General features: G+C 36.7%; 3 protein-coding genes across 4 annotated transcripts; 1 reads left to right on the top strand and 2 right to left on the bottom strand.

Moving 5' to 3' along the window:
• Positions 1 to 5: 5 nt before the first annotated feature.
• Positions 6 to 10,168, bottom strand: selenon (selenoprotein N). The gene is made up of 13 exons (XM_065255170.2): positions 10,036 to 10,168; positions 9,145 to 9,398; positions 7,612 to 7,729; positions 6,735 to 6,865; positions 6,432 to 6,644; positions 6,120 to 6,244; positions 5,770 to 5,907; positions 5,558 to 5,639; positions 5,021 to 5,209; positions 4,544 to 4,649; positions 1,858 to 1,970; positions 1,599 to 1,700; positions 6 to 1,477 (listed from the first exon to the last, which is right to left on the bottom strand). The coding sequence occupies exons 2-13, from the start codon at positions 9,331 to 9,333 to the stop codon at positions 1,310 to 1,312; spliced, it is 1,674 nt and encodes a 557-aa protein (XP_065111242.1). The 5' UTR covers positions 9,334 to 9,398; positions 10,036 to 10,168; the 3' UTR covers positions 6 to 1,309.
• A 2,344-nt stretch (positions 10,169 to 12,512) lies between these two features.
• znf593 (zinc finger protein 593) lies at positions 12,513 to 13,889 on the bottom strand. The gene is made up of 4 exons (XM_065255171.1): positions 13,740 to 13,889; positions 13,306 to 13,508; positions 13,170 to 13,232; positions 12,513 to 13,068 (listed from the first exon to the last, which is right to left on the bottom strand). Exons 2-4 carry the CDS (start codon positions 13,503 to 13,505, stop codon positions 12,942 to 12,944), a joined length of 390 nt encoding a protein of 129 aa, XP_065111243.1. The 5' UTR covers positions 13,506 to 13,508; positions 13,740 to 13,889; the 3' UTR covers positions 12,513 to 12,941.
• Positions 13,890 to 14,730: 841 nt separating this feature from the next.
• morn2 (MORN repeat containing 2) lies at positions 14,731 to 18,348 on the top strand. Of its 2 annotated transcripts, none has more exons than XM_065255145.2 (5): positions 14,731 to 14,829; positions 14,963 to 15,010; positions 15,085 to 15,191; positions 17,351 to 17,487; positions 17,641 to 18,348. In XM_065255145.2, the coding sequence occupies exons 1-5, from the start codon at positions 14,823 to 14,825 to the stop codon at positions 17,741 to 17,743; spliced, it is 402 nt and encodes a 133-aa protein (XP_065111217.1). In that variant the 5' UTR covers positions 14,731 to 14,822; the 3' UTR covers positions 17,744 to 18,348. The 2 variants fall into 2 exon arrangements, with proteins under 2 accessions (XP_065111217.1, XP_065111218.1); XM_065255146.2 differs by having other exon boundaries at positions 17,589 to 18,348.
• The last annotated feature ends 748 nt before the right edge of the window (positions 18,349 to 19,096 follow it).

Genomic DNA, 19,096 nt, shown 5'->3' with positions numbered 1-19,096 from the left:
ACATCTCATATTTAAAAAGCACTTTATTTATTCGAAAGAAGTACAGAATTGCCCTTCAACAAAACTGCAGTCACAGGGACGTTGTTGCATACATAATTGCAAAAATGAACAATTGCAGTAACAAACCAACTGTACCATTCAAAGACAATAATACTATGGACACTTGTGTTAAAAAAAGTGTTCCAGCTTCTACTCTGCTTAATTATATCAGAAGTGAGAGCATGTGAAAAGTTATTCATTACATTTCACAACTTAAAAAATATGCACCAATTGTAGTGTATATGGTTTAGCCAAAATCCAAAGCTCTCCTTTGTGTGCATGTAGAAGCATGGTGCCAGTATTCTGTTCAGAGATAAAAATAGGCAGCATTGCTTCCCCGGACTTTAACAACAACATCAGGTCTGGCCTCACCCCTGATGGGCTTTAAGATCAGACCATCACAAACTGCCAAATCCAAGAAAGCATAGCCAGCACTGTTCTATCTTCCACAGAGCTACCAAGAACCACACAGAAAATGATGCAGTGAGTCACTGTGAGTGTATGAAACCAAAAAGTGGTCAAAACTGCATTGTAACAGTGATACAGCCTACTAAGGTGCCAGACTATAGACATCCCTTACATCTTAAATTTACACATAAATTGCAAACTTTTCCACTATTAAAATATATGACTGCATTCAGATATAGTCATTAGGATGACAAACAGCACTTTTAACTTAGTTCCCTAGTAATAAAATAGTATGTTATTTGTGCAAAGCATCATATTTTGGAGGGTATCAAAGCCTTAAAAACAGATGAAAAGTGGCACACTAAGATAGGGTGACCATACATGCCATTCTTCCCGGACACATCCCGTCCAGGATTTTGTGTTCGTCTTCCGGAAGTCGTATTCGCGACCGCATACGTCATAGAGGAGTATTATTATTATTATTGTAATAAAGCAACCGTTACATTTTAAGGTAAGAATGAAACTACGATTGTATATCTTATGTTTTTAACTGAATGGCGTATGCGGTCAACAAATACGACTTCCGGAAGACCCACCGAAATCCTGGACGGGATGCGTCCGGGAAGAATGGCACGTATGGTCACCCTAACTAAGGAACAAAGAAAATGCAGTCACCAGCTGCCTTCTAAAATGAAGAGAAATTTGCCATTTGTGTGTGTACCAATTATGTTAAATGGTTCCTCCACAAACAAAAACACGTGGGAGGAGACCATATAGAGTCTGTCTGTCATTTTTCCTTATCCATTTCATACTCCTCATATTTCTATCTGATGTGCACTGATTATCTGAGCATTAACTACTTTTATTGCTCCATGTAAAGTTTGGCCTTTTCAAGTCCTTCCTGCAGAAAGCGCATGTATGTGGAAGTTGAGGGGTCCTCAAAGCCAGTTGAGAAACTGACAGCTGGTCCATCTTCCTCTGGTTTCATGGATGTCTGGTCCAGGAAGTTGTTAGCATTAATGTGATGGACCTGAAGAAGTTCCATAAGCATTTAAAGAAAGTTGAGGTGTTGACACTGATATTTCCATTTAAACGTAATTGCATTTACTTTGTCTAATGTTTTCAATATTAACATTCAAGGTTAGTCCTACCACAGTGCCATTGGGCAGTGCCACCATCATCTGCACTGGAAAGGTGTACTTTTCCAAATGTAAGCGAGCCTTTTTACTCAAATCCAGGTTTGTCTCATCATCCTAATTTAAAAAATAAATAAAAAGTATTGAGACTTTTAGAAAAACACAAAAGATATATTTAAAAAATATCAAAATGTCAAATTGGTTTTCAATACAAAATACATTGTTGTTAAATGTTTCAGTTCAGCTTTCCAATAATAAGCAAAACAACCCAAACCTGTAGATTCTCTAGTTCTTTGACTAAAGACCAGCTGCAGATAAAGCTCTGGTTGAGCAAGGCCAAAATGGGCGAACTCTCGAGAACTGTCTCCCGAAGAGTCCGCCCCGAACCTGCCAGACATAAGGAGTTATTTCTGTTCAGAGAAACATCTATGCCCCATTCCTAGGATGACCATACGTGACATTCTTCCCGGACGCGTCCTGGCCAGGATTTACAGTGCGTCTTCCGGAAGTCGTATTTGTCGACCACATACGTCATAGAGGATTATTATTATAGAAAAGCAACCGTTATATTTTAGGGTAAGAATGAAACTATGATTGTATGGCTTATGTTTTTAACTGAATGGGGTATGCAGACAACAAATACGACTAACGTAAGATGCACCGAAATCCTGGCCAGACACGTCCAGGAAGAATGGCACGTATGGTCAGCCTACCCATTCCACAGAAATGGTGCAAACTGCTGTCCCACAAAAAAAAACATTTATAAAGCATTCAAGTAGCTTGTAAGTATTCAAATAGATGTTTTCCAAGATCCTATTATTATCTAAAATGTTAAGTACCATTAAGTTATATATACACACACATATACACCCACAGTACTGTGCAAAAGTCTAAGGCCACCATGCTACCATTTCATTTGTTGTTTGCGGTTGTATAGTGATCATATAGAATTATTTCTCAGTCTTTATATTAGAATACAATCAGAAAATACAGGAAACTTGTATGTAGTATTAAAAACAGTATAAAAGTATAAGCTGAAGTGTCAAGTTTTTAGGGTAAACTCCCCTTCCACTTGAGCAATATAGCACAGAGTCGTATAATAATAGAGTTACGACACTCACATAGACGTCCGTTGTAAGAATGGAATGCGGAAGTAATAGCGTTTCATGTAGTGACCGGTAGTGACGCATAGTTCCAAACGCAGCAATGAAGCCCATTCATTTCAATGGCACCTGCTGGTAAATCGATGAAAATACCGTTTCTCTTTACATTTTCGGACATTTCATTAATATAGTCAACAGTGATATTTTATGAACTCTGCTGTAGGTAATGATTATCGTTAATAATAACTAGTAAATTTTTTATATTTTAATGAGTTGTGTATAATGTGTGAATAATATAGATTTAGTTTCATAGATGGTTTTATATTTTATTACTGGTGGCCATCTACTTTATACTTATCTTTTGTATATATTATGAGTAACACTAGGGGGCAACAGCGACAAGCTATATGCCTTATAAGAAAGTCACACTGCTTCACAATGCTGCTATGTGTTTCATTGTGTTTGGTAAGTAATACGAGTGATGTATCCTCGAAAATCATGTATGAATATATTAACATTTAATGTGAATTTAAAATATGAATTTAGTGTGTTTCTGTTATGCTTCACTGTTAGAAATAACCGCGTTGGCGATCTTTTTTTGTGATTTTAATATAGTAAAAGTGTAGGAATTATGTTTTTAGCAGATTGATAGCCATTTATATAGCCATATTTTGCCACAAAAATAAAAGATAAACTGTGTTGCTGTAGTTGGTATAGATAACCACAGTTATATTTGGGTCACAATAAACTGTTTATCTTTATTAACTGATTTACTGTATTTCCATCACTCCCTAGTAAAAAAAACGTTATAAACACAGTAAAATATAGTGATCAATTCCCACTACAAGCTACTATTTACCTAAAATAGCTGAAAACCTATGCAAACAGATTGACAGCCCTGCTTGGTTTGGAACTGTAGAACGTTACATGAATCACGTGACCGCGCGGCGGCGAGATCAAAGCGTTTCGTAACTCTGTTATTATACGACTCTGATATAGCAGGCAGCTGCAGGATCTCTTAAACCTAAATAAAATTAAATCCAAATTTCTAATTCTAATCAAATGACTTCAGTATATACACACACACACACACACACTTACACACAATTATCATTTATTGGGTGCTTTTATTGGATGGTGGATGTCCCGAACTATAACACCTACATTTTTACCTTATATTGAAATCATTTTTCTTTTTAAACTATTGAAATTTCATTTGGTTGTAAATTTTTTTTTTTTACTTGGTAAGGTTACAAAAAAATGCATTCTGTATCTATAAATCATGACACTTTATGTAAAATAAATGTGTTTCACATTTTCATAACACTATGGAAACGGTTAATGTTTATTTTTTAAATATTCCCATGTCCCTCTCTCTCATTGCTACATGGTGAGTAGCTAAGTCCCAGTGAGGCAAATGTGTTCAAAAAAATTATGAAAATGTGTGTGTAAATTTTAAGGAACATCACAAGCAAACACCTATTTCTGTAATAAGCAAACTTTTTGGGTGTTATTTCATAAAATTTTGTTTTTGAGTGTACAACTGTTCTGTGTTAGGACTGTGCTAGCTAACTATGTGCTGATATGCATCTTTTTGAGCTAGGTTTAAACGTATCTAAAATTCTCACTAACAAAACTGTCACGATCAAAACATTTGGTTAAGCTTTGGTTGTGACATCAAATTGGAGTTTTGGTATAGTGACAATTTTAATGGGACAGCAGTTTGCATCGATTCTGTAAAGGGCCCTTATACAGCTGCAAGTAATGCAGTGATATTTTAAATTCTGAAATACCTTAACACACACTTAACACCACCTAAGCCCGGTTCCATACAATTACACTTTATTGGTGACTGACCTCAGCATGACTGGTCATCCAGGGCTCCCCAGAGGAGGATGGAGTGAACCAGCTTCTTCTCTGCATCAGCCCTGCCGAAGGCCTCAGCAAATGGCAGGTATGGCACCTTCAAAAGAGAAGAAACACTAATAAGAAACTGCAACTGCAAACAGTTTAGCATGATTTAATTCAACAACAGGAAGGATTACGATTAGCTCATCCAAACCACAGAATAACCCGGTTATTGACCTATTAGCATATGATCTGATTGGTGCTCACAATAACTACCTGTGTTAATAGATAACTCCACCTGAAATATGAATGCAATAACTTTTTTTTACTAACCTTTATCCTAAAGCATCATGTAACCACCACCCTCAAAAACAATTTGGTCTTCAACGAACAAGTTTGCAGATCTCTATAAACCCATCTGATTTCAGGTGCAAGTTTAAATTTGTAGCACAGAAAACATGTGGACCATTGCACCAGAAAACTAACCTTCTTAAATGGATACATTGTGACCTCCAGTTCTCTTGCAGCTTCTTCTCTGCTGATCTCTGCACTCCAGACAATTTCCTCAAACACAAACTGAATAGGGTCTCCTCCCTCCCCTCGGCTATCAATCACATTCCCCTGCTCATCATAGATTACAGAGGGAGTGGAGGGCCGTGCTGCCCTAAGCTCCATCTGGAAACACAAAGCCCATTTTTTTTATTTTGTTTTAGCCTTAAATTAATCATGTTTGATATGAATGACCACAATGTCAGTGGAGGCATTTAAGTATTAGCCATAAAATAACATTTGTAGGTAACAGAATTAAAGTCAAATACAGAGCAAACAAAAAGAATCTCGCACACCATCAATACTTGCAAAACCATTTAAAAAATATTTTATTAGGAATGTTTCGGTTGCATAACCTTCATCAGGAATCCACATCCAATATATTGATACGGTTTTGCAAGAATTGATAAAAATTATCAATAAAAATCAGAAATCAAAACCTTCAGGATGTGACGTATAATTACAACCGCTTACCTGGGGCAGATATCCAATATCCACCTCCATGTTACTGCTCTCACTGGCTCCATATAACCACTCCATGTCCACATTCAAAGATCTGTCATACAAAAACACACTCAATATATACAAAAAGGACTCTATATGTGTATAGAGTTTCATCCTATGCAAATTAACATAACTTAAACATGCAGTAGTGAGGAGTTGTGGAGGGAGAAGAGCACACTGACTTGTCATTTGGCACATAGAGGTGAAAGCTTCTGATGTGAGAAGCATCTTTGGAGAGGATGATGTTACCAGCAAACTGGCCAGGAGTGAACCAAAATGGAAAATCTGGGACATCATTTAGCTGGAACTCAGCATGGATTCTGTAAATAGACACTCAAGGCTTAATTGATCACAACTCCGCTAAAACAAGCGTTTAAACCAAGGGAATTTACACAAGATTTACAGGTTTTTTAACTACTTAACAGGAACATTTTGAGAATCCTAATTATTCTTTCATTCTTTGTATTCTGGCCCGTACTAACAAACTTTAACACCTAGCCCTAAAATCTTCCTCTTACTATGTGTGTATCACCTGAAAACAATGTCGTAATAATAGTCACTTATTGCCCGCATACAGGCCACTGCTCCTTGCGGAGCAAAGCGAGATTTCACAAAGGGTCGCGGGTGGAACATACTCAGTAGAGAGTGGATCAGAACCTGCAGAGAAAAAAAACTGAATTACGTCATCTTCCAATTAATGAGAGATTAAATTTATATTCTTAGATATCAAACAGTCCTTATAGGGTTGCTTAAAACATGTTAAGTTAATATTAAAAGTAATGATAAATTTAAATCCTTCTCTTAATTTAACATATAACTGTTATTTGTATTGCTATATTCTTACCTCTTTGCCTCGTGGTGTAGGGGGATGGTAACGATTATTGGGTAGATAGCCGGTGAAGATATTGAGTTCGCTAGGAATGACCCACCAGGTGTCACCCAGGCCGGATTTACCGCTTGGTGGCAGGAAGGCCTTGAACTGACTGGCATAAAATGTGGATGAAGGAACAGCTGGGTGCTTCCATGACCGCAGCCCACTAAGAGAGCTATGAGAGACCTAGTGGGAGAAGTATTAAAAAAACTCAATCACCCTTTATTTTAACTCTTACCAATTGGGTTAAGTTATTGTGTGTAGTTTTTAAATTACCCCAAGGAATCCATCTTTGCTCTTAGTCATGCTTTCGAACAGTAATGGCTGCATTGTAGCATGCAGGGTCAGCGTCTCTCCATTTGGATCAGGTGGTGACTCCTCCTCAAACTCTGGAGGAGGTGCCACACCTTCAGGCAACAGAGATGGACATTAACAATAAATAACACTTTTTTTTAATTGTCTGGCATTGTAGTCTACAGTGCTGGTGACTATGCTTGACCTTTTCTCCAAAGGAGTTCTTTTAAAAAGTTGCAACTATGATAGTTGAGAAGGCTGTTATTTTTTAAATGTTTCCGGAGCCCAGTGAAATATTTTTAAAAACATGTTAAGTACTTTTAAAAAAACTTGATGTTACAGTCACTGCATTTGCTGTCCAGAATAAAAGACTACATTACAACTCAAACCCATTGTGTGAGCGGTGGTTTATTTACATGGTGCTGCTGATTGGACTGCAGTTCTGACACACCCACCAAAAAACAGAAAACGCATCTCAAACCCTGTTCCATAACGCTGCACACCGCTTCCAGGAAACATGTCGTTCAACACGGAAACCATAGCAAAACGTTGTGCACCATTTTGAACTTGAACGTGCCCCAGGCAACAATGCAGGTAAGTAGACATGCCCCTTACTGCTGATTTTCCAGGCCCGACTCCTTTTTCCAAAGTGTTTTTCAAAAATCATGCATCCCGCCTTTAACCCAAGAACTTCTCTTTAGTAAATACGCTAGTAGTTAGCAGTATATAGTTTATAATATATTATAATATATATAATAATAATAATATAAATAAAAATTAATAAAAATTAATTGAAAACAATCTAGTAAACCTGTTAAAATATGTTAACAGTTTAAGTAAAGTAAATAAATAAAGATACCTGTAAGTTTTTCTGCAATAGGCTTGAATTCTTCTGGACTGAGATAGTGGTCATGATCAGTATCCAAGGATTGAAAGAAAAAGAGCCCGTCAGCTCCCAGCGCCTTCAGGCCAGCCTCCTACAACACATCTGACCTCAGTTGCGAAGGAATACTTGCCTCAGGGCAAGAAGACACAATAAAACACCCTTTCCATCTTGAACTGAATTCCTGAATGTTTCTATTTCTCCCAGACTAGGGCTAAAAGGAGGAATCGAAAAAAATCGAAACAACAGTAATTCCAAAAATTTCGATTCCAATAATCCATTAATCACTGTTGTTTCGATTCTTTTTCAATTCCTTCTTTTATCACTAGGCCTAGTCCATACGGACACGGGTATTTTTATAACCGTGACTTTTTTTACGCGGTCCGGCCATTCGTCCACATGAAAACGCAGTATCAGGCCACTGAAACAGAATTTTTTTTTTTTTACTGCCAGGGTGAGGATTTTAAAAAACGCCGGTTGCAGTGTTGTAGTGTAGACAGTAAAACCGGGGATTTTGCCTTGCGATGTCACTTTTGTAAGGTTTCTGATTGGCCAATGTGGCTTTACGATTTCGGTTATATTGCCGCCTGCTGGCGTGGCATGCTCGACAGTGCTTGATAGCGTTTTTGCTTTTTCATGATGACGGAGATTTCTTGTAAACCGAGCATGTGTGAACGTGATTTTTTTTGGAGGAAAAACTCCTGTTATAAAAATACCCCTGTCCGTGTGGACTAGGACCATGTAGAAACATACCTCTGAAATAAATACTAAGCCACAAATATTAATTTAATATTAAACCAAAACCATAATATTAGTAATTTGAAAGATCTCCTATGGGGTCATTTATTAATTTTGTGGGAGAAACGTAAAATTATGCTATATAATATAACAATGCTATAATGATAGATAAGACGGTCTGATCTACCTTAACAATGATTTTACAGCTCTAGGATTTATCCATCTGTTTTTCTGAAGTGTAAACTTATATTTACAGATGACTATGCGATTCATTGGGGGTTTGTACTAGCTAAAAGCAATCGATTCCCAACGCCTCGGAATTTAAGGTGAATGCCACTAAAAAGTAAAACCCTCAGATATAAGATAGATGGGGTTGGTGTTCAATCTTGCCCCCCAGCTGTGGCAATTATCACACCTTCCATAAAACAGTCGTAGGCTGGGGCAACAAAAGACTGCACTGTTTCCCCTTTAATCAAAACACAAATTAAACCGTGCTGAAGAAAACAAGAAACCATCACAGAAACGGAACATAAAGGAATTAAACAGCTGATTGTAATATGGTAAATGTAATGGAAACCCTTGTTTTTCAGCTCTCGAATCTTGAAGAACAATGCGAATAATTGCATAAACAATGCGTTATACATAACGGAAAAGGCAATAACTGGCTTGAGGATGCAGGCTTCCAAACTTTAAACATAGACAAAGTGGGACAAAAAATCACGTATGATCACCCCCATTGAGACTATAATGAAAGATTGTTAGTTAACTTACATGTCGTTTTAGCAACTGGATGTCCTGGTAATATCTTATGCAAAAGGCAATCAAAGGAACAAAAGCGATCATGAATAAGGTCAGGAGCTTGAAACGTGAGCGGGCGACTCGGCAGGATGGAGACGCGCGTTCCTCACGATTATCATCCTTTGGATCCACAGCATTTTTATCCACATCAGCGGCCATCATCTAAAATTGTCCTTGTCACTACGGATCCACAAAATAGTCCACAATGAGTAAAACTCCTATAAACTTAGTGATGGTCGTTTTCGAAGCACTGCTTCATGAGGCTTCGAAACATTTACGAATCTTTTGTTTCGAATCAGTGGTTCGGAGCTTGTTTCAAACTGGTCAAAGTCACGTGATTTTAGCAAACGAGGCTTCATTACGTCATAACTGTTTCGAAACGTTTCGAAAATCCGATGGTTCACCACTAGGGGGAGTTGATCAGATGACCAGTGTCTAATAAGTTTAGGTGAACTCGGGTCAGTTTTATTATGAAAGTTCATAAAACATTCATCCTTCTGACTTGTTGTCTACTTTTTGTTTATAGACAGATTTAATGACAAAAATGTGCATAATTAAAAGGGTAGTTAGTTTTATTCATTTGTTTGCCCTAAATAAAACTAAAAACACATAATACACTTTTAACTATGTCTTAATTAAGTTAAATAATTTTTAAACATATTTTAATAAAAATCTTGCTATTATTTTGTAAAAAAAAGTGTAAAATGTTTGGACATATCTGCTTATACACTTTTTTGACCAGCAGGGGTCGCCAGCGTGTGTGGGTTTCGAACTGCTTCGAAAAGCTGAATCAATTTTCGAACCAATTGGTTCAATTGATTCGAAGCTTCGAAAAGCTTCGTTTCTCCCATCACTATATAAACTCAAACTGCAACCACGAGTTCGTGTCCTACGTGCAGTGTGTATATTAGCGGGACAGAGAGTGGCAACGTTCCTGACTCTCCTACGAAATTTTCTCCCGATTTTAAAGGGCCAGTGCGGCCTCATCTTTCAAACCTCATAGACCCTTTTACAGCTCACGTGATCAAATAGCCTGCGCGCGCATTTCGGCAACAGAAGTTGTGTTATTCCCTATTGGTTCTAACGTGTTAGCAACTCAGAACGTTTATTAAAACGGTTTCCCAGCATCATAATGTCTGGTTGTTGCACTAATATAATATAATAATATAGGTATATATGTTTCTGTCAACTTTATTTTTGGCCATCTGCTAACCACTTCTATCCACTCCATTATAGTATACGGATCTGGTAGCTGTGTTGAAAAAGTTGATAAAGTCAACTTTTTAAAATAACTTTCCCTATCTGTGTTGCTTTACTGCTGATTCTGCCATGCTTCCATTGCCTAAATGCGCGCGCATACACTGCCACGTCATCATTGTAATGCATACGTCATAAAGACTAATTTCAGAATATCAACTATTGTAAAGTTTAGTATTAGGCTACACTTCGTTAATCGTAAATTGTTGTAATATGCCTAGTACTTGCAAATATAATACTCAGTTAAAAGAAATAAACCAGGTGACGTTTGCAGCTTGAATATGTGACCTCTGGAGGATGCAGCCTTCCGTTTAAGATTGAGAAACGGCCAATAGTTTTCTAGCTGCATTTGAATCCCATAAATTTTTTTCCCATAGACTTTTGGATTATCGCATTTACAAGTTTGTTTAAAAAGATAATCTGCACAGACGAACACCGTTATAAATGTACTCATGCTGGATTACACAAATGTACAACCTGTGATTTGTAAAGAATTGTAATAAAAAAAAAAAAAAAAAAAAAAAAATACATACATAGACAAAAAAATAAATAATAAATAAGTATTTTTTGACTCAAGAAAGGGGTAGGAAAGCTCATCTAAAGATTATATCTCAATTTACAGGTGATTCAAAACCTTATTTAAAATCTGGTATGTTTTAACTGCTTTTTTGTTTTGCTTTCATTTACATAGGGACTCAGCTAAACCTTTAAATTCTGAGCAAAATAAGATTCGAACCACAGGCCAATCACGTTAGTAATATATTATATCTTTATAATGTTGTCTTAAAGTGTCAGGTAAAATAAGAGACTCAATCACGTCGATTGTCAAAATTTTTTTACTTGGTTATTTTTTAGTTAGTATCTTGGCACATTTGAGGATCTAAACAAGCATAAAAGATTTGACTATTGTTTTAGAAATCTACATTTTTCCCATTATTTGTTACCTCGTGTATTTAGTTTGTTTGTGTGTGTGTGTGTGTGTGTGTTTATTTTTCTCTGAAGTTATTCTTCTTGTCATTGATATTGTTTTTCTATTTGTCTTTTGCATTTGTTATTAATAAAGAATAATAATAAAGAATAAATAAATACCCAAAACACGAGTTTTTACTGTTCTAACATTTAGCTTGTATAACCAAAAATGTTACCTTCGCTAGTACTGATGATAATAATTATAAAAAATGTGTATATCAACAACAGATGAATTCCACTGTTATCAGTGCAATTTCTATCTAAAAGTAGTGGTAATGCAGAAACATGGTAGCATTGTAAAAGTTGGCATGCTTTCCAATGAGTCGCCGTAAACATGACACAGCAATGGTGGCTAGAAGTTCGGTCCCCCAGTCTTTAAAAATATATGTTAAAATGTCATTATGGTATTAAGTGTGGAGTATAAGTTATTTCTGTGTAAAGTAAACAAGCATCAACAAAATTAGCGGTGTAATTTTGGCTGTTTGGGCAACCAACGGTCCTGAATATCATAGCACTCCATGACTGCCAGAAGTAGTCCAGCATCCTGGGATTTGACCAGAAACGCGTCAAGCGCCGCCGTGCAGAGTCCATTGTTTGTGTTAATTAATTGTGCATTAATGTTAACAGAAACAACTTAAGAACGGTATTATATTAAAATTATCTAAGATTAAAAATGCCTTACAACTATTTATAACATTGTTAGTTGCCGCAGGGATGACATATTTTTGAAGGCTCACACGGAAGTTAGCGGGACACTGGTTCCCTTGCCAAAAGCCTACAGATGTTTTCCATAGACTTTCATTATCACAAAATATAAGCTTTGTGTTTGACAAAAGTTTATGACACACGTTTTGTCCGACAAAATAAATCTTCACAGATTAAAGGCAGGGTTCCTGACAAAGTCTGTTGTCCCATGTAGCAACTTGTTAACAGTATAAACTGTAAATGAAGACTGTAATGCCAGTTTCAAGCACATCCTAATCTTAAGAACTATTACAATAGTAGTAAAACATCCAACTGCTAATGATACCAGTCGGATTACCAAATAAACTCTTATTCCCCTGAAAAATGTTGGTGACCTGTTGCAGTCCCCTGAATTATTTTTAAGAGGAACATTGGAATTACTATTTTATTGGATCTCACAGCACACTAAACATTATTGTAATCTAAGCACACAGAACATTGAAAAGTTTTCTGTTATAGGTGGTTGCTTGTTCTCCAGACGTTATCTGCACCAGAATGTCATAATTTCACATCATTTAACAAATGAATGTGTGTATAACACTGGGAGCAACTGTTCCAGGGCTATTCCAAAAGCAAACAGGCTCTAAATTTACAGAGCCATTGCACTGTGCATGTCAACATTTAGTATTTACCTCTATATATGACAGAATATACCAGAAACCGGACTGGGTTTTAGATTTTGCATATCAGTTCACAATCATCTCCATTAAATAATTCAAAAATTTAAAAAGAATAAACTGTTGGTATGAATCCAGACCAAATGATATTGAAAGTCCAAAGTGAGACATAGCAAAATACTTTCAGTCCATATCCTCTTCGACCTGCTGTGTGTGAACCTCTATGGCTTTGGGTGGAACGTAGGAACCCATTCCTGCTGCCCGTTCTGCTTCTGCCTGTGTATATGGCTCTTCTCTCAGTTGCTTCAAACTAAAATATTGGCAAAATATTTAAAATGTTATTTAAAATGCATATGTACAAACCTAAACTGAGAATGTAAAAGATAAATGAGATTATGTTATGCAGCTCACCGTTTTTTATGGAGTTTTGACTTGAAATGCTGCTTCAGGGTCTTTAAATCAACAAAGTATCTCCTGCAATAAAATGTAACCATTATTAATTAAAAGTAAAAAAAAGAGTTTTTAAAGATGATAGGATGTGACATACGCGCAGTGGAGGCAGTAATTTTGGGCACAGCCTGTGACATCATAATCCACCTCTTGTTTTAGTAACTTGTCAGCATTCACCGGAATCATGTCAACATGTATCTGGTCAAGGTCCTTCGTCCTGCGTTTAGTCTTCCACGTCTTTGCAATATTCTTCTTCTTGCCATTATTGTGGTTTCCTATCTGTTTGGACTTACCCATGGTCTTTCGTACAACGACAAAAAAAAAGAATAGAGAGCTGTGAAACGCCAGTTAAAGACGGAATCATACATTTCAACAAAACAAGCTAAGAGTAAAGCCTTTCAAAACTTTTGACAGAAAATTCACTGAAAATCAAAAGTACAGCCTCCACAAAAACTTTTTAATAATTAACATTTATACACGCCTGCTACCTCACCATTAAACACACTTTAAACAGCAGCCATCATGAATTACCTTGATTTGTAAAGCAGAAGTGAAGCAAATCAGTTAATTTGCTGAAACACGCTGCCGCCTCACTACACACACCATTAGAAAAACTTCCGGGTCGGACGAGGGGGCATGTAATTAGTGATGTTACGTTTGACACCGAAGCTTCGATGCTTGCTTCAGACTCGAAAAATCCTTGCAATGAACCACTGTTTCGGAGCTTGTATCGTTACGTCACTAGTCACGTGAAATACGACGTCTGAAGCAAACACACTGGTTCATTTCAACAGACTGCTTTGATAGCCCAATCCGGCGTTGACAGGTTTGAAACTTGGCGGCTTTATTTTTCACGCAAGTGAACCCAAACCATAGAAAAGCTTTCTAAACAATTTTTGTGTACTCCAGCATCATGTTTCATGCGAGAGAATATTCTCCAAAGCTTCTGAATTTGTTGAAAAAATAATGAAATCGCCCACAACACCAAATGTATAGCCTATTAGGCTATATTATAAAATTATAAAAAAAATATATACAAATATATTATAATTAATATAAAATTACATTTCTGAATAAAAACCACAACATTTAATGAATACCCTCCTCATTGTCCAAGCCCTGTCCAGTCTCTGCCACATTATAATTAAATACATTTTTAAATACATAAATGTCCAGTTAGTAAGTTGTAGAGTGCTGTATTCTACAGCTAAATATTCACACACAAACACATCTCAGGCTCAATGTTTTATTTAGGGTTTGAAATATGAACACAGTGTCAAAGCTCTGACAGCCAAAATGGGGCGGGTACATTAGCCTACTCGCATTGTCAGCTTTGTTGCATTACATTTACTTCACCAGCAGATGGTGGTGTGCATTTTCTGTTTGAATGAAGCTTCGAGTAATGAACCATTTTCGACACAATTGTATCGGAAAGCAATAATGCTTCGAAACGCTTCATTTGGCCATCACTACATGTAATGCGTAGGATCACCTCCAGATGGCAGTCGAGATTGGCACATCGCTCAAAAATCAGGCAAAGTAGAGTTGATTTTTCGTTGTCACGGTGATTCGTAGACAAGCTGAATATTTTGATAAAGGACATTTAAGCGCAAAATGTCTGGTAAATAATATATATAAATAAATACAAATATACTGTAATGTTGTATTTCGGATAAAGGTAGGCTATAGTATCTTAACTTGTAAAATAACAAATATATATATATATTTAACTTTGGCTGTTTTTTTTGTTTCAGAGACAACATGTAAAATCTTTTACATTTTCCCAAATTTAGACAAATATGGTAGGTACACTGTCACATCCTGACATATGTGTTACTTTTCATTGTATTAACCATACAAGTGTGTTTGTGTTTAGAGGGAGAATGCTATCATACATCAGATGGTGTGGTGATCAGGAAAGGGTTTGGCACACAGACATCAGCCTCTGGAGTTACATACACTGGTGAATGGAACAATGATAAGGTGGGTTTGTGGGAGATCATCTTTTTATATTTGGAAAATAGTCACACATGCATTAAAGCTTTGTGCTGACCAGAAGGTTAATAATCTACGTATGTATTAGTCAGTACATTATTTTTTCTTTATAAAACTGTATTGTTTTTAACACTTAAATGTTGACAGCATGAAGCAAAATGCACAAAATGTAGATCTGATCAATATTTCAATAAAGTATGTTACATTTTCTAATATTATAAACTCACCTAAAGGATTATTAGGAACACCTGTTCAATTTCTCATTAATGCATAGTGTAATGGTGTGGGGGATGTTTTCTTGGCACACTTTAGGCCCCTTAGTGCCAATTGGGCATCGTTTAAATGCCACAGCCTACCTGAGCATTGTTTCTGACCATGTCCATCCCTTTATGACCACCATGTACCCATCCTCTGATGGCCAGGGTTCTAAATTAACACCCGCCAACCCGCCAAATGCGGGTTAAAATTCATTTTGGCGGGTGTTAATAAAAACTTACTAGCCAGTTTGGCCGGTGATGCATGAGGCATTGCATGCAAGATAAAGCTCCGTTCTCGGTCATTTATCCCTCTGGCAGTACTTCCTACATTTCCCATGAACACTGTGCCGTAATGCTACGTGATGGTGTTTAATACAACAATTGGCTGCGCGCAGTTTGCAGCAAAACCAGCGCGAGAAACCATGGAAACGAACTGAGCGCGCCCGTCCACCAGAAAACTAAAGGAAGAAGGAGAACGAACGGGCAGAGCAGGGAGGATAGACTAAAAGACAGCGGTGTCGCAACACCCCTTTACTTGGGCATGTGCTCCAGTGTAAATCTTTCGTGCCCAGGTGCAAATCTCAAGTAAAAATTTTAGCAGTTAACTAGTGTATTACTTTACAAAGATAATAGCGGCAAAAACAGATATATATGCAATGTAGTTACCCAATTTACGCTTGTAAAGGGACGAAGCAGTCGCACTGACGCGTGCACGCATGTATCCATGTCCACGCGCGTCTTTGCGTTCATCCGCGCGTGCAACTGCATCCAAAAGGGGACGCAACGCGAATGAGAAATGATGAAAACATGACGAGAAGTAAGTTTCTAAATAATAATGCTAATCTTATTTACTCGATCATTATTGGCTTCTGTAGATGGACATCAGAAATGTTTTGTGCAAAGCAGGGCAAGGGAAGCAGAAAGGAGAGATGATGAGTTTAAGGGAGTTAAGACAAACTACATCCCACCCTGTCAGGTCTCAAACATTAGAGAAAAATCTCAGGAAAACCTTTTGTCAAGTCTATAGGATTGCATTGTTGCTGAGAAAATCAACAGATGTATGTGTTATACTGTTCTGTATTTTCAGATATGAAATTAATATTTAGTTTACTAATATTTAACACTAGGACATAACACAAACAGTTAGCAGTAACTATGACTGAGATTATTTAGTATAGCATTCATAAAATGACTGGTTTCTTAAAATATTCTTGTAAAAATAAGTTATTAATCAAAATATTTCTCTGCTGTCATTATTACCAAACATTTTATGCTATGTGTGCCTCCAAACATGTTAATATTGTTAGGTATGATGAAGATTACACTTAAATATTTTTAAATACATATTTATCTTTCGCAGTACCTGTTGCAGTGTAGAATAGTGGGTTAAGCAAAGGGCATTGTATAGAAGTGTTGGAGTTACCAGCAAGAAGTTACCAGCCACTTTGGCTGGTGGTCAAAAAAGTTAATTTAGAACCCTGCTGATGGCTACTTCCAGCAGGATAATGCACCATGTCACAAAGCTAAAATCATTTCAAATTGGTTTCTTGAACATGACAATGAGTTCACTGTACTAAAATGGCCCCCACAATCACCAGATCTCAACCCAATAGAGCATCTTTGGCATGTGGTGGAACGGGAGCTTCGTGCCCTGGATGTGCATCACACAAATCTCTATCAACTGCAAGATGATATCCTATCAATATGGGCCAACATTTCTAAAGAATGCTTTCAGCACCTTGTTGAATCAATGCCACGTAGAATTAAGGCAGTTCTGAAGTCGTAAGGGGGTCAAACACAGTATTAGTATGGTGTTCCTAATAATCCTTTAGGTGAGTGTATTTGTTACATGTATAGGTTTTATGTTATATTTTTGTTTACCTGCTGCAGATGAATGGCAGTGGAACTCTTACACATCCATCAGGAGCAATTTACAGAGGTCTGTTTAGAAATAACATGTATCATGGAAAAGGAACTTACAGATTTCCTGATGGGACAGAATACAATGGAACCTTCAACAATAATAGGTGATATGCTAAAATAAGTCCATGGTCTAACTGTATCTAACTCTAACTGCTCTGTATGTACTAAATAATATTCAGACATGTCTAATTGATTGTATCTACAGGCTCCTACATTTAAATAAATGGCAAGAACAGGGCATCTGTTATGCTTTTCAGATTAGAGGGTAATGAAGAGTTCAGAGATTCGCAAGGACTTGTGTGGACCGGAATGTTCCACAACAAAGCAGCACTAGGACTGAAGCTTAAAGTCAACATGTAGCATGGACTGATATACACAGACACACTGCAATTACTACAGTTAAATTGTTAATTTACATGAGTCTGAATTGGATGGCATATGTAAATCATCAACTAAAAAGTGCTTTGTTCATTTTATGTTTATGGCTTTGGACAAACTGAACTTAACAAGTAACTAAATAATAAGCAATATACAAAAGGCTTATTTTTAAACACGTAATAATTTATAAGGTTTATAAGATCATTTAGAAGTGCAAGTAAATAAATAATAAAACAATTAAATGTACATTAACACATTGTTTAGACATTTAGTAATAGGTACTCAGTATGTTAATAAATGCTTTTATTAAAGGTGCAATGTGTAACATTTAGAAGGCTATATTGACATAAATGGAATATAATATACATCACTGTGTTTTCAGTGGTGTGTAAAGACCATACATAATGAAAATATATGTTTTTATTACCTTAGAATACGCCGTTTTTATCTACATACACCACGGGTCACCTAACATGGAAGTCACCATCATGTTTCTACAGTAGCCCTTAATGGACAAATTGTTATCAAGACGGCGTTTTGTCACTACGTTATGTTAGGTTTACTTCCTGACTCCTGAGATACCTCCATCATCCTGTCCCACAATTCTATGCATGTGGGTGCATGGGGAATGTGATTACTCGAGTTCGAAACAAATAAAATGACGGCCAAGAAAGCAGCTGGAGCATAAAATGTGTAAAAAGTGAAAATATAAATTTTTTTACAATAAATTTGTGCTCCAGCTGCTTTCTTGGCCGTCATTTTATTTGTTTCGAACTCGAGTAATCACATTCCCCATGCACCCACATGCATAGAAATTTAATTTCTAGCGAGAAATTAGTATTGTAGTTTTCAAATATGTAGTTATCACAAAGGCGCTCTCTTTTTATATTTCAAACACGCTGCCTATAAAGTGTGTCCGAAAGCGTTTCCCCGAGGTGCCTTGATGCCTCCGAAGTCATTGCCTCATGAGGCAGCGAGGCAACAGGGCAGCTGCCTAAGTTTTCTGACGCAGCCATTTTCTCAGACGATGATATGTTTTCCTGTGGCGGCTACCATAGTTTTACTATGCGTTTTGAAAAGGACGGGTGACATTTGGACTAAGCCACTGGTTGCAGTCTCACCACTAGATGCCACTAAAACTCCCTGATTGCATCTTTACCTGTACAAAGTTGTTGTTTTACATTTAATACTAGTACATCAAAAATCTATTGCTTTCTACTTCTACTTAAGTAAAAGTAAAATGCACTAGATTTTAATGTAATTCAGTATTACATTAAATGTAATTAAATGTAGTGAAATAAAAAACTATATGATTTAGAATGTAGTGAAGTTACA

Source organism: Paramisgurnus dabryanus, chromosome 17 (assembly GCF_030506205.2).
Source record: "Paramisgurnus dabryanus chromosome 17, PD_genome_1.1, whole genome shotgun sequence".
Lineage (NCBI taxonomy): Eukaryota > Metazoa > Chordata > Actinopteri > Cypriniformes > Cobitidae > Paramisgurnus > Paramisgurnus dabryanus.
Note: the sequence above shows the minus strand (reverse complement) of the source record. Positions and strands in the feature narration are given on the sequence as shown.

Coding starts and splice junctions, on each gene's coding strand:
- morn2 (XM_065255145.2), top strand. Junction 15,011..15,084: donor CCCAAATTTAGACAAATATG/GTAGGTACACTG, acceptor GTTTGTGTTTAG/AGGGAGAATGCTATCATACA. Junction 17,488..17,640: donor GGAACCTTCAACAATAATAG/GTGATATGCTAA, acceptor TATGCTTTTCAG/ATTAGAGGGTAATGAAGAGT.
- znf593 (XM_065255171.1), bottom strand. CDS start 13,505: ATGGGTAAGTCCAAACAGATAGGAAACCACAATAATGGCAAGAAGAAG. Junction 13,233..13,305: donor AATTACTGCCTCCACTGCGC/GTATGTCACATC, acceptor ATTTTATTGCAG/GAGATACTTTGTTGATTTAA. Junction 13,069..13,169: donor TCAAAACTCCATAAAAAACG/GTGAGCTGCATA, acceptor CCAATATTTTAG/TTTGAAGCAACTGAGAGAAG.